Here is a 15157-nt window from a genome sequence, read left to right on the forward strand (position 1 = left end):
AGTAGTTGACTCTGACAAATGCTGATGATAATAAATCATTTTAAAATGAATTTAATTTTGCATTAGTGAATCTTCAGCATCTGTTGTATGAGTGGAGGTAACTCATATGGCTAAATAGTGGAGAACTGCAAGTGATTAATAGTTACCTCCACTCAGGGCCTGATTATGGGTTTAGGCTGCCCTAGGCTAATACGCTCATAGTTCCCCCTTGCCAGGTAAAAACTTGGTAGGTAAAATTAATTAGTCCTTACTTTAAATCAGGCATCCTTCACCTGAAACTAATGTTTATTTATTTTTGAATATCAACTCTATTTGGATTTTTAAAATGGTCAATGCAATTGTTACTCATTTTGTTTTCATTTAAATGAAAACTGTACAGCAGAATGGAGGCATGACCAAGTGCTAATGAGGGTTAAGATATGAAGGGGGAGAGGGCTGTCCCGCCTGTGCCTTTAAACCATCCTTATCTCTCCTATTCGCTTATCCTCAAGCACACCCTAAAGGATGACTCATTGTCTTCTGCCTTTGCCATGGGAATATCTAAAGATTAAAACCTATCTTCATTTTTCTTTCATGTTTTCTTCTTACTTTGGAGAACAACTATTTCTTGTATTTAAAAATGAATATAAGTTTATACCTCTCCCTTTCACAATTTTGCACCCTAACGTGCGTGTGTGTGTGCACTTGCATTCATATGCTTGTGGGGACATTGACCTACTACACACCAACACTGTGGAGACCTGAGTCATAGTGGGTACAAAAATTGAGGCTTCCCAAGTCTAATCAATGCAGGGGACCTTGCTGATATGCTCAGCATAAAAATATGGCATATCTCTGCGAGTCAACAAAAGTGTGCGTGTGTTCAATGTGGAGGGGAGAGTTTGTGAGTACCCACTGCCAGAGGCCAGTATACTGTCCAAATGTATAGCAGGAGCAGGAAGAGGAAGTGACTGCAGCCTGCCGGAGCTTTATACACCAAGTGGGTAAAGACACAGTCGAATCCATCTGCTACTGAATCAGTTGGCAGATTTCCTTAGGCACAACATTAGGGTGCACCGGCAGTAATCCCAACTCCCAGAAGGTACCCTCCAACTCGCCAAGATCAGCAAACTGTTAATGGCTCTCGAGAGTGGCAGACTGGCCGAATTCAAAAGCAAGAATTTGGATGAGATGCACATTGATCCAGATGTAAGTGGAAAATCTGGTGTCTGATGTATGCTTTTGACTTTTACCTTGGTCATTTACATATCTGTTTCTTTTCAGAAACGGTCCAGCTACAGAGCTACAAGTCGGATAATGAGCAATCCTCCGTGACAGAGGGACAAGTGGCCAAACGTTTGGTCGACACTTCCACGTCAGAAGTGAAGCGGTTATACTGACCTCACAACACATGACCAGTGCCCAGCCATGGCTTCCACAGTTAGGTGTAGCACACAGTTTTGTTAGGCAGAAAAACTTTGCCTTCTCTGTATTTTGCAGAGCCATAATGGACCAATCTACTTCCTTTTAGGTTGCAAAGAAGTGCGGAGGAAATCCTGGGACAGAGAGGAGGCCCATACTGTGGAGAAACACCTTATGAGGTGTATACAGACATGCTGGGTACCCGGAAAGCGAGACTGTGTTGCGTGCCTCATGGCTGAACCATCCATACTGAAAGATCGTGACTGGTCAGCTGAAATTCTACATAAAGAACCGCATAACAGCTTTAAAGAGGGATCAAACTTGTTGAAATGGTGCGCAGTGGTTGAACAGGGCTATAACCTCCATGGCTAGGTGTCGGTGTAGGCGGGCATGCGGATGTCCTCAGACGGCCAGGATACACAAAACTTTTCCTACCATTGTTATTATTTATTAATTTATATATTCGGGAAGGTGGATGTCTTCAGACAGTCAAAATATATGACACCAAAGTCAAAGTGTAAATCTCATGTGGTAACTCTGGTGACAAACTGCTCCTACACATACTCCTAAGATTGTTATGTCAACAGGGCATTAGGAAAAAGGTGTCCCTATATGCCATGTTCCAGACATGGGTCCTCACGATGCAATAAAAACAAGTGTGTGTGTGTGTGTGAGTGTGTGTGTGTGTGTTAGGGAATTTAGATTGTAAGCTCCAATGAGGTATGAACTGATGTGAGTGATTACATATTCTCCATGCAGCTCTGCGTAATATGATTGGCAATATATACATCAACAAAAATATGTAATAAAATATAAAATACATATTAACAATAATAATAATAAAAATAATATTGGAAATCGTGTCCCCTACACAAATAATTAACGAGGCGCAAAACTCGATAGTCTGGAATGATTTCAATTGTAATAGGGAGACCACCAGTGTAGGGTCCCCCTGCTGTAATGAAAACCAGCCCCAGGCTGGGAAAGGCAGGTTTGGGGCCTCTATGGGGATGAGGGTCATGAAAAACAGCATGCTCTTCCCCTCCCAGAGGCTTCCAGCACACCCTGATAAGCATTGCAGGGAATTTCAATATTATGCTTCGAGAAGCACACTTCACACAATGCAGTGTGTTTCCTTAAAGTGACAGCACACGGAAGATTAACAAAATTACCCGGTGATAGAAGAAAATGAGATGCGTATAAAAGGTTCAAGCAAATGCATTATAAATATAACCTAAACCATAGTCACCTACTCTCCCGAAATGTCCAGCTCTCCCGGACTCCCAGGAGAGCAGGGCCACGACCCGCATCTTGCACACTTCCTTAGTGAATTTGGTGGAGGCATCTACTACAAGGCAAATTTTAACAGCAAACTAAACAGAAACACAATACAAACTTTCAAAGCTGTATGATCCATAAATGGTATTGGGAAATGGAAATTAAAAAACAATAAAATTAAAAAAAAAAAATCTTTGAGGTTATTGCCCTTTCCATACTAGTTAACAATGCAGTAATGATCCATATCTCTTATCTGAAGGACAATCTTAGGAGCAATGACTTCAATCCCCTTCTTTGTGCACACTATATCCAATCATGTATATACCTCTAATTACAGCATTTGTATAAAGGTGGTCAGGTGATGTCACCATAAAGTCCTAGAAATTCGCAATGATCGTTTTCTTCAGTTGCAAGGTCAATGGTAAAATATAAATATTTGATATTCTCCTGTTTTAAACTGTGCAATTTACAGATAAAAATTATATGGTTGAAAAATCTGAAATATCTAAAAAGCATCATACTAAATGTACACATAATGATTTTTAGTAAACAGACTCCAAAGTTACAGGCTGATATTTTGTTAATTTCAAGTATCGTTCAGGTACCATTCAGGAAACTAGCTAATTAGCAAAACAGTTACAAAAAACTATGACTAAAATGTTTTTACTTTGGTTATCCAGGGGCACCATCTCACTTACTTGGAAAGGGAAATAGCACACTTCTGAAAGTAGACTTTTAACTAGTGCAGCTAACTTTTTGATTTAGGTTACAAGACAAATAATCCTTTGACTGCAACCTTGTGCTGTAAATAATAAGCTATTGAGAGTCTATGATAACTGACTGCTGCTTAATTGTCTCTATAGTCAATGAGAAAAGACCAATGCTGAATATGGTACCTATGTTTGCAATTCCAGTTTCCATCATTGTAGAATATTGATTTGAAACAGAAATTCTATACAGTGGTGCTAGAAGGTTTATGACCGCTATAAAATTTTCTGAATGTCTGCATAAATGTGATCTTAGGCTAGGTACACACTACAGGTTTTTCACCCGATTATCATGCTAATCACACAATAAACGAATGTTATGTCCGATAACGCATTAGTGTGTATGTTTCCACGATCATGTTTTATTGTACCAAAGCACATTGCATCGTTTGATTTGATAAACGGGCTAAAAATCTCTATAAACGATGGAATGATGTTGGGTAAATACTGAACGGTGTATGCACTCACGGCCAGCAGTGTAGGCAGATCGTTTACAGAGTCACAATCTTTTCAGCTGATGGTTATGACAGATGAAGAGCACAGATCTGAAGGTAAATCGTAAAATAATCATCAACATTTATTTATATAGCGCCAGCAGATTCCGTAGCAATTACAGCTTATAGCTTATAACTAGAGATGGGCGGGCTCGGTTCCCCGAGAACTGAACCCGCCCGAACTTTGCCTATCCGAGTAGGCTTGGTACTCTCCCGCCCGCTCGGATTCCAAATCGAGGCAAAACGTCATTGTGACGTCGTCGGATGTCGGGGGTCGGTTCTCGCGATAATTTAAAATTATAAATACCCGCCTCCACAGCAATCCATCGCCATTTGACAGAGGGACAGAGCAGGGTGTAGTCACAGGCTGATTAGAGCAGGGACAGAGAATATACCTTATTCTTCATCCAATTCTGATAACAATTCTGATTACAATTCTGATTACAATTCTGATAACAATTGATAGAGAAGAGAGGAGGATAGAGGAGTCTTTTTTTTCAATATTTGGCACTACAAGTGCTTTGGGGTGTCCCCCATTCTTTTGCATTAATATTTCTGGCTGTCAAAAGTCCTGTTTGTCAGCAGTCTCCAAAAATAATTTTTAGCACTCCAAGTGTTTTTGGGGTGTCCCCCATTGTTTTGCAGAAATTTATCTGGCTGTCAAAAAAGTCCTATTTTGCTGCAGTGTCAAAATAATATATTTAGCACTCCAAATTGCTTTTGGGGTGTCCCCCATTCTTTTGCAGAAATTTATCTTGCTGTGCAAAAAGTCCTATTTTGCAGGAGTGTCAAAATAATATATTTAGCACTTCCAATTGCTGTTGGGGTGTCCCCCATTCTTTTAGAGAAATTTATCTGGCTGTCAAAAAAGTCCTATTTTGCAGCAGTGTCAAAATAATATATTTAGCACTTCCAATTGCTGTTGGGGTGTCCACCATTCTTTTGCAGAAATTTATCTGGCTGTGCAAAAAGTCCTATTTTGCAGCAGTGTCAAAATCAATTTGTAGCACTACAAGTGCTTTGGGCTCAGAATGGATTCAAAGCAGTCCACATATGAGCAAAATGAGCAACCAGGTTCTGTCACCAGTCCTGATGGTAGTGTTTCCAGTACGACATCTGGGAAAGGCGATGTCAAACTACACTGTCTTTTGAAATCACACACCCCAAAAAAATTTACCGTGTTGAAGCGAAAAAGAAGTGTAACTGAGGAAAAGTTAACTGCCGATAAAAAAAAAAAATATTGCCAACATGCCATTCTACACACGCAGTGGCAAAGAGAGAATGAGGCCTTCGCCTTTCTCTATTAGTGGCAGATCCAAAAATGTTACAGAGCCTACAAGTGCTGCACAACTACTGTTACGCGTCAAAGCCGAGCTGCAAGATAACAGTAAGGCATTAGAGGATAATGTTTGCTCTGAATCTCAAATCACACCAATCCCTGTGGAGAGTCCATCCAAGAGTGGGATGTCTAATCGTGAGCATTCTGTTAGTGTACCCATAAAGAGGGACCCTTTCAGCAGTTCTGCTGATGTGTGCCTGAACAGCCCGAGTGTAGCCGGTGATACACCAAGTGAGGATGACACTTTGTCTTTATAAGAGGATGTGTGGGAGATTTGGGTATCCGTCGATGAGGATGCCGTTGATTGTGTAAGTCCTGCAGCAGTGTGGCACCAGTGGCAGCAGTTCTGGCACGTGAGGTTCTGGCACCAATATGCACTTTCCAAACACAAGCAGGGATGACGCAGGGGGCAGAGCACAACAGTTTAACATCTGGGCTGGTTTGAAAGATTTTTTTAAAAAATGTGTGACCTTGACCATAACTCCAACCAATCCTACTATTAACATGCAAAGGATGGTGGATGGCCTATCAGGGATTAAACTGTATTTTTACTAATTTGCACTCATAAGGTTTGGGTGTAATATACACCCAAAGACAAGTGCTCAATTGCTAAGAGTCATTGATGAAGAGTAAGACAAGCAGGCTTGTCTATAGAATTTGCAAGACCAAGTAATTTGAATTCCAAAAGTGGTGCACAAGCACTGTTACGTGTGAAAGCCGAGCTGCAAGAAAACACTTAGGCCAATCCCTGTGGAGAGTCCATCCAACAGTGGTATGTCTAATCGTGAGCATTCTGATAATGTACCCATAAAGAAGGGCCCTTTCAGCAGTTCTGCTGATGTGTGCCTGAATAGCCTGAGTGTAGTCGGTGATACACAAATTGAGGATGCCACTTTGGAATTAGAAGAGGATGGGGGGAGATTTGTGTAGGCGACGAGGGCGCTAATGATTATGTGGATGATTAGGATGCAGACAGATACCAAACTGCCTTTGTCCATTTCTTTTAATATTCTAATTCTACAGTCTATGCAGGCTGCTTTTTTTCTATTCAACTACAAGTGGAGGGTGGGGGGGGGCACAGACAGCCACCAAACTACCTTGGTCCATTTATTTCTTATATTGTTCAGTCTATCCAGGCTGCTTTTTTTCTATTCAACTACAAGTGGAGGGCAGGGGGGCTATAGAGACAGAAACCAAACTGCCTTTGTCCATTTCTTTAGATATTTAACTATAAGTGTAGGGTGTAATATACACCCAAAGACGATGGCTGCATTGCCAATATGCATAGATGGAGAGGAAGACAATCTGGTTTGTGTGTAGAATTGATGAAGGCCTACCTACCAGGAATTAATCCGTTTTTTTGATAATTTATTAGCTTTACAATTACATTACTCATCCAAGAAACAGGTGGAGCACTAAATTTGATTATTTTATGCCCAAAAACATTGATTTCCCAACAAAATAGCAAAACAAAACCAAACAAAACCAAAACCAAAACACGAAAGTAATCCAGATCCAAAAACAAAAACAAAACACGGGGGTCAATGACCATCTCTACTTATAACTATAGCTTTACAATTGGGAACAAACAGTAATATAAAAATACTGGGTAATACATACATACATACGTAGAGGTAAGAAGGCCCTGCTAGCAAGATTACAATCTATGGTAAAATGTAAAATGTAAACATAAAAAGTGTATACACATGAACCGGCAAGCTGATCGGGACTTTCAGTCGTTGGTAAAATCATTACCGATATCACATAGAGAGAAATTTTCTGTAGTGTGTAGCCAGCCTTAGATGTGTTCAGATCTTCATCTATAAGTCAAGCCCGGCAAACCTGTGTGTCATGGAGCCTGAGTTTGGAGTAGACCTTGAAGCCCCGCTCTAGACAGACTTACCCCCAGAGAGGTGCAGAGTCTAACGGTAGAGAGGTATTCACCAGGGATCGCCACAAGGGAATATGGACTTAACTGCTCTCTAGCCGCAGGTCGCGGTCCTCTAAAGGGGATTAGAGCAGGGTGAGATGGAACCGTGGAGTGGAGCAGGGCTGCTGGACGGTAAATGCAGAGGTTCAGGTGAACGGCAGCTGAGGTCTTTAGAAAGTGAATAGCTGAGAACAGGACTAATTATGAGGCACAAGGTTCCTGCAACAATACAGCAGGTCTTGATCGTGGAACAGGGAACACAGGATACCAACTGAGAGGGGGTAAACTGCAGAGAACTGATGCACTGAGATCCATAGAAAGCAAATAGCTTGAGAACGGGACCAATGATGAGGCACGAGGTTCTTGCAATAATACCACAGGTCTTGATCGTGGGACAGGTAATACAGGATAAGTGCAGACGGGAGCCAGAGAGAACAGTATCCTAAAAGGTAAGTGGGCCTGAAGATCTGGTACCTTAGTAGAGAAGCAGGTGCTTTAAATAGACAGAGCTGACAGGCAATTAGCCAATTCAGAGAATGCAGGAAGTTTTGAAAAGACCAGGTGTGCGCATGCTCAGTTCAGACCAGCAAGTGAATGTAGGGAGTAAGAACCAAGGGAAACAGGTAGAACAGTGACCAGAATGAAAGGTAGCTGGTGCAATGTGTGACACTGACCAGGTGACACCCCAGCATGCCTTACCAGCAGATAGCCAGACAATATCTGACAGGACACTGGGACATGTAGTTTCATAACACCTGGGGAACTGCATATTGGCCAGGCTTGATCTAAGTCATAAAAATAGATGATTCACAAAATTATATAATTTTTCAATCATTTATTGATGAAAATTATACAAAATTACATGTCATTAACTGTTGTGACCACCTTGAGCAGCAGTGACTTCAATCAAACATTTACGGTAATTGTTGATTAATCCAGTACACCGACTTGGGAGTAATTTTGTCCAATTCCTCCTTACAGAACTGCTTCAACCCTTGGATGTTGGTGGGCATAAACATCCTGCTTGATGTCCTGACATAATATTTCGATTGGATTAAGGTCTCGGCTTTGGCTCGGTCATTCCAAAATGCTGAATTACTTCAACTCAACCAGTTTTTTGCAGACTGCCAGACATTCTCCTGTAGAATTTGCTGGTACAATCTGTAGTTTTTAGTTTCATCAATGATGAGAAGTCATCCTGCAAAAAGCCCCAAACCATGATACTGCCACCACCATGTTTCACTGTTGGAATGAGGTTCTTATGCTAGAATGCATTGTTTGGTTTTCTTCAAACATTATTTTTCTCATTTAAGTCAAAAAGTTGAATTGTAAACTCATCCATTCACAGAACATTCTTCTGGTAGTTTTGTGACTCATCTAAGTGGTCATTAGCAAATGGGCAGCAATGTTCTTCATGGAGAGTAGAAGCTTCTTACTTGCTATGGTCCCATGTAAACTATTCTTGTTCAGTGTTTTCCTGATTGTGGACTCATGAACACTGATACTAGTCAATGCAAGAGAGGTCTGCAGATCCTTTGACATTACTTTTTGAGTTCTTTTTGTTCCCATGGAATATTATATGCCTTGCTCTTAGAGTGATATTTGGTGAACGACGACTTCTGGGGCAAGGCTTGCATTCACGAATCTGTGTGGTGTAGACAAGTCTAGTGAAGACTGAGGTTTATGTTTTTAAATAGAGCAGGGCCACCCAAACTCCTACCAGACTTTCCTCCCATGATTTACACATATCCTAATTATCCACTTAACTGAACTGATAATCCTAGTTCATAAGAAAAAAAATAATGTTGGATCATTTTTATCAATAATAAGTAAAAAAAAAAATATCATTCTGTATGCTACTTATTTATTCGTATGACTTAGATGAAGATCTGGACATAATTAAGGTGACATTTATGCAGACAGAAAATTCTAAAGGCTTGAAACACTTTCAATATATATATATAGTTATAGATATGGATATATACACACAAATACAGCCAGAGAAGAACTATATTTTCTAATATAGACTGCGTACAATTAAGAGATATATTAAGGCTTATCTGTAATCCTCCCAGGTTGATCTCCAAATAGAACCAAATCGAATGGATGAATAAAATATACACATGGGGTACAGGTGTCTCCTTGGCCATACAGCACCCAAACTTCTTTTCAACTAAGAACGTTTTCCATTACAGCATCAATGTATATGTGCTAATATATATATATATATATATATATATATATATATATATACACACACACGCACGAATCAAACAAAAAAACTACTGGCTAAAGTGCAACACATGAAAATGCATTAAAAGTGCACCACTAAAAATGTTAAAAGTGCATATATGTGTGAACGAGTTCCTTGATATTAACAGTGAATTGACTGTGTTCTTGTTAAAACTACATATGTCGTGGCAAAAAAAACAATGTGTGCGCATTAGCAGAGGAATGTGCCATACAGTACTTCTTATTTCCTTGTCAGTGGGTGTCTAATATAAGAAAGTCAGAATTATTTGTTGCCATCATTTACTATAAGCACGTAAAACAAGAGAGTTATTGTATACCAATGCAGTGATCTTATATCTATGATATCTAAACCATGTTGTAGAGTTTTCTGACTCTGGAATCCCTAAAGTATGAGAAAGTTAACTTCTGCTTTGATCTTTTAGGTCTAACAGTATGATGCTAGAATTAGAATTCACTTCTTAAGTAAGACCATTATTACTTGAAACACAATTTTGCATAGTCAACAAGAGGAAGTGTCATTACTTTCCAACTACTTTTCCCATTACCATTGCAGCGTTTCTACCTTAAAATAGCTCTATACTCTTATTTCTTACCTCTTGCCACATTTTAATAAAGTACAACTCCTTTGAAAAGTTGAAGAACACATTTGTGTCAAAAGCATCATCCCCTTTGTTGGAGATGGAGATGTTCAGTGAAATGTTCTTCACCGCTCCCAATGCCAAATAGCCTGTTACGGAGTCAAAGCTGCAAAACACAAATAGAAGAAACCTGTTAATGTCCTGGTATCTTCTAATCAGAAAAATGTTGTGTATTTCACAATTTACTGCTGTGAATGTTTACAGATATTTACTATCAGTACTTAAAGAGCAAGAAAGTCACTGTTTTACATTAATATATATCACAGGCTGTTTATTACTGAGATTGAATAATAGACATGAAAGGGAACATTTATAGGCCCTTTGCAGTCGGTGAACATTTTAAGAGGTACTTCTCTCACAGAGCACACAGGAAAGGTGATTTATGAATTGGAAAATATACAGGCATGCAACACATTTCTATTTATGTAAATGTATGAGTCTAATGGTCTATCTCACTCATAGGAAGGAGCCCTCACAGTGCAACGTTATTACGGTTTTCAAAACTATCCTCATAAAAGTCTGCATAATTTAATCAGCCATGCAAAATGGCATTGAAAGGGTGTATGCACTGTGCCAGGGTCGGTTTATGGTATGGTGCAAGGGAGTAACTACATTAAATAAAGTCCTTAAAACTTCTATGGGGACCAGCTGTGTAGAGGGTGTGTGGGATTTGGTAACTTACAAGGATAAAAGGATTTATATATAGTTTAGGCAGCTGTGTCAGATTGGTAAATATGTAATTAGTATAAAGTAGTGTTAGGAATTTTTTGATGGATCTGATCTTCTCAGCTGTGGTCCACGTAATTTCTAGATATGTCTCTGGCTATCGGTAATAATGTGAAATTCTAACAGTAAATTACTATTGTATTATGATTAGCTGCTACTAAACTAAGGTTCTATCCTGTGACCTTCATGTATCATTTAGCTTTATTTATATTTTTTATATTGCAAGTGTCACTGTGTCCCAAGTTTTACTGAATTATTAACAGTTTTTATATATTATGCAGCACTTTATAGAGAACATTGGTCATTCACATCAGTAACTTCCCCAGTGGAGCTTAGAAACTATATGTAATACCCACAGACACACTAGGGTTAATTTCCTTAGCAGTCAATTAACCTACCAGTAAGCATTTGGAGTGTGAGAGGAAACAGAAACACTCAGAGGAAACCCACGCAAAGCAGGGTGAAAACATACAAACCCCACACAGATAGAGCACAGATCAGAATTGAACACATGACCCAGTGCTGTATGGCAGCAATGCTAACAGTTGACCGATGTAGGCCATGGATCTGCTTTTACAGATCTCTTCATCGACACAAACAAGCTTGTGTTTTTTATGGGAGGAGCAAATAATTGTTTATGATGATGGAGCGAATGAGGCGGACACTTCCAATGTGTGGCCACACCTTGGAGGATCAGCGCATTTCAGTAGACCTGAAATGTAAACACCGCTCATTCACTACTTTCAATTAGAAGTATTTTGTCTATTGGTATACAATGCCAGTGCATTATTCTGCCATTTTAAACTAATGTGTTTATAATAAGGAAAAAACATAAATATGACATTATTAAATAAAGGGGAATAAGTTGTAAAAAAGCTAAGCAAAGCAAGTATATAAGGAGGAGAAAGAGAAAAAATACTTAATGATGAAGGAGGTGTAAATGCTTAATTGTTTTACAATAAAGAATTCTCAACGGTTGACAAAATCTTTGGATCAATGAACCATGAAATTTCTCAGTGGGCCTGCAACAGTGTGCAAAAAAAAGCATAATAGTGCACAAACTATATAGTGCCTCATGTTATTGCTTCGTAAATGACCACCATGGTTTATTTTGCTTAGCTTTATTTGTTTTGCTTAGCTTTATTTGGACAGTGTTATCTCATAATTGGGTAAAACAAAAATGTTGGTATTGTAGCTACTCATAACTACTCATACAGTGTGACTTCTGCAGAGGAGCCAGGTGTTAACCCCCTGTCGTTATTGGAACAACATGAGTGAAATCATGATGGATCAAAAGCAATTGTATCCATGAGACCTCAGTGAGATTTATGAGTGTGAGATTGTAATATATTACAGACACTCAGAGAACAATGCATGGAAATAAGCTGTAAAGTACAGTATCCATAATAGATAAAAAGATAAGTTAATGTAATTTTACTTTTTCGGCATGATAAAACTCAAATATGGCCAAACATTCGTACCCTAATATTATTACGGTTGCAAAAGATAAGAAGAATTGCTCTGTTCGCTGAAACGGAGGACACATGGAAGTAATCATCCATACAATGAGACAGAAAGGGCGCTGCTGGGGAGCATGCTGATGTTCCTTTCCCTCTTTCAGAACTGAGACTGAGGAAGATTGACAAGATGATAGCTGTTATGTGTGTTGCAAATCTATAACATGCCATCCAGCTCCAACATCTGCTATACATCTTCCATGCTAACTGCAATGTAATAAACTGGTCTCTAGTCAATGAAAAAACATCCTTTCTAAAATGGGTTTTATTGCACACACGTCCTTTATAATGCCAGGTACATAAACACTTAGGGTCTCATTTAGAGTCGGACACAAAGTCCATTTCAGGCGCATTGTGCACATTTCCACTGACCCACATGCGCAGTAAGCATCAGTTCCGTCTGCTTTTCAGACGCAGTGTACACTTGCGACAGCTTGCGCCTCAGTACGAGGGAAAGGGTGGAACACGGAGTTATGTAGGTGTGAAAGTGAATAATTTAGATACTGTGGGCATCTACCCGCAAAACCAACCCTAGACGGATCAAGACACAGATGGAACACACAGTCAAAAAAGACTGAAAAAGTGCGTCAGGAATTAGGTAGCGCAAGCAGTTAGCTAGCTGTGGGAACTGGTCGCAGCTCAGTAGGGTATGACAAGTGGGATGCAACCGGGGTTGCATGTCACTCGTAATACCCTACCAAGCTGCGGCACACTCCCACTCCTGCTCTTGCATGTACGTCTTAGACGCACATTGCGTCCGACTCTAAATAAAGCCCTTAATTTGCTATTAGGCTACTAGCCTGCAAATGGCATAGTGCACCAGGAATAGAGGATCATGTTTGTCTGTTGCTGTATTAGTATGTTTGATGGGGTTTTTAAAAAAAAAAACAGTGCACCTATAAAATTAGATATAACAAACATAATTATTATTATAGAATTATAATTAATTTAATTAGCTAATATATAAAGCTACAACAATTAACTAAGCACTGTTCCATTGGATAATAATAACAATGCTCGGTTTCAGATTGTTTATTTCAAATCCTTGTGTGTACAGCTTCAGTAAATTATTCTGCTCTCCTGCAAGTAGCATCACTAAGTACAGACCTATCAACTCCAAAAGCAACATACTATCTTTTACTGCAACTAAAATACTGCATTACACCTGAAACAGGTCTTGTGTTGTCTCACTTCTGCCACCACTGTGGGGCCTGTGACATCTAATGGTCTCTAGTAAGTCATACAGGAATGCTTCAACTACTGTACTGTATAAATGGGTAGATGTACGTCATACAGCAGCAATCACATTGTAAATGAGTCCCGGAAGCCACTTTGTTGTACTAATTGTAGCACGGAAATGTATTTTGTGTAGCAGGATCCCAGTGAGCCCATCAATAGTTACTGCATACTTGCCAACTCTCCCGGAATGTCCGGGAGACTCCCGCATTTTGGGTGAGTCTCAAGGACTCCCAGGAGAGTATGGCAATCTCCCGAATCTGCCCAATTCTTAGTGAAGTGGGCAGAATTTGGTCCATAATGTCGCGATTCCCGGAGAATCGCGGTATTTGGCCCCACCCCCCGGTGTGAAATGACGCGTTTGCGACATTACGTCACCAGGGGCGGGTCCAAAATGACGCGATTTTGGTGTCCCGTCCCCCTCCCCCGGCAGGCTCCCTGAAGCCAACTTCGGAAAGTTGGTAAGTATGAGATACTGTCACACTTCTGTTAGCTTTAAACACATTTCCCAGGCTCTGATGTCAGACCGTGGGAAAGTCACACTCCAATAAATAGAAGTGATAGGCTGCTTCTCTCCCTATCATCCCTGATATAGCCGAGCGATGATATTGGCATTTTCAGGTTGACGCCTACTTTTCCCAATACCAGCCTAGACTATAAGCACTAGTGCTGGTAGTACTTTTTTTTGGAGGGGGGGAGTAAAACGCTTTTGTAAAAATAAAAATTATACATTTTTATTTCAAAAACAAAACCACATTCCCATGTTGATTGTTGACTGTCGTCTCTCTACCACATGATACGCTTAAAGTGTATTATACACTTAGAGCATATGATGCGCTATAAGTGTATGCTACTCAACCTTATGCATTTTACACTAGTGCTGGCACCTACTCAACCATACGCATTTTATGAACTCTACTTAGATGAACGTTTCTTAATATACCTGCGGCTCTGCATATTATGTAAAATTCAAATTCTTTTTGTACACATCTACATGAGTCCCTGAATGTGTTAATTTATTTAATCATGTCTATCATTTAATTTTAGAGACTGGGTAAAACTCAGAATGGCAGAACAGCCGAATGGTGGAACTAAAATACAATGATAAGAAAAAAATATTTTTTGCTAATGTTTTTTCTATTTTACTTTTTTTTCCTGTATTCTTTATTTTATCTACTACCTCATTTTAATGTTTGTATTACAAAAATATCAATTATTCTCTCTGAGCTTCCATTAGGTCTTTGATTACAAAGTAAATTAAATTGTGCTGATATTTACTAGGGGGAAGATAAGATTTAATCAATGACTTATATTTGTCTATTTCACCCCAATTCAAATAAACTTCCTATGCAGTACTCTACCACATCACCATTTATAAATTATGTTCCTTTGTTGTAGAGCTTAATGCAAAATGTTTTGATGTGTGCAGTGATTTTTTTTTATAAGGTAATCGGCTTATATTTGTAATGACAAATCTTAATTTTAGATAGTATTTTAACAGCTGAGGAAAATATTTAGTACATCTGAACCAAAATACCTCATAAAGTAGATATATTAAACATACTGGGGCTAATGCTC

The 15157-nt window shown here is 39.3% G+C and overlaps 1 protein-coding gene across 1 annotated transcript in view; it reads right to left on the reverse strand.

Moving 5' to 3' along the window:
• Positions 1 to 15157, reverse strand: part of ITGA9 (integrin subunit alpha 9) — a 329646-nt gene that overhangs the window by 82754 nt on the left and 231735 nt on the right. Inside the window, exon 18 of the mRNA XM_075212608.1 lies at positions 10056 to 10206. Within this exon, the coding sequence (XP_075068709.1) occupies positions 10056 to 10206 (151 nt within the window). The remainder of the gene's footprint in view (positions 1 to 10055; positions 10207 to 15157) is intronic.

This window comes from Mixophyes fleayi, chromosome 5 (assembly GCF_038048845.1).
Source record: "Mixophyes fleayi isolate aMixFle1 chromosome 5, aMixFle1.hap1, whole genome shotgun sequence".
Taxonomy (NCBI): Eukaryota; Metazoa; Chordata; class Amphibia; order Anura; family Limnodynastidae; genus Mixophyes; species Mixophyes fleayi.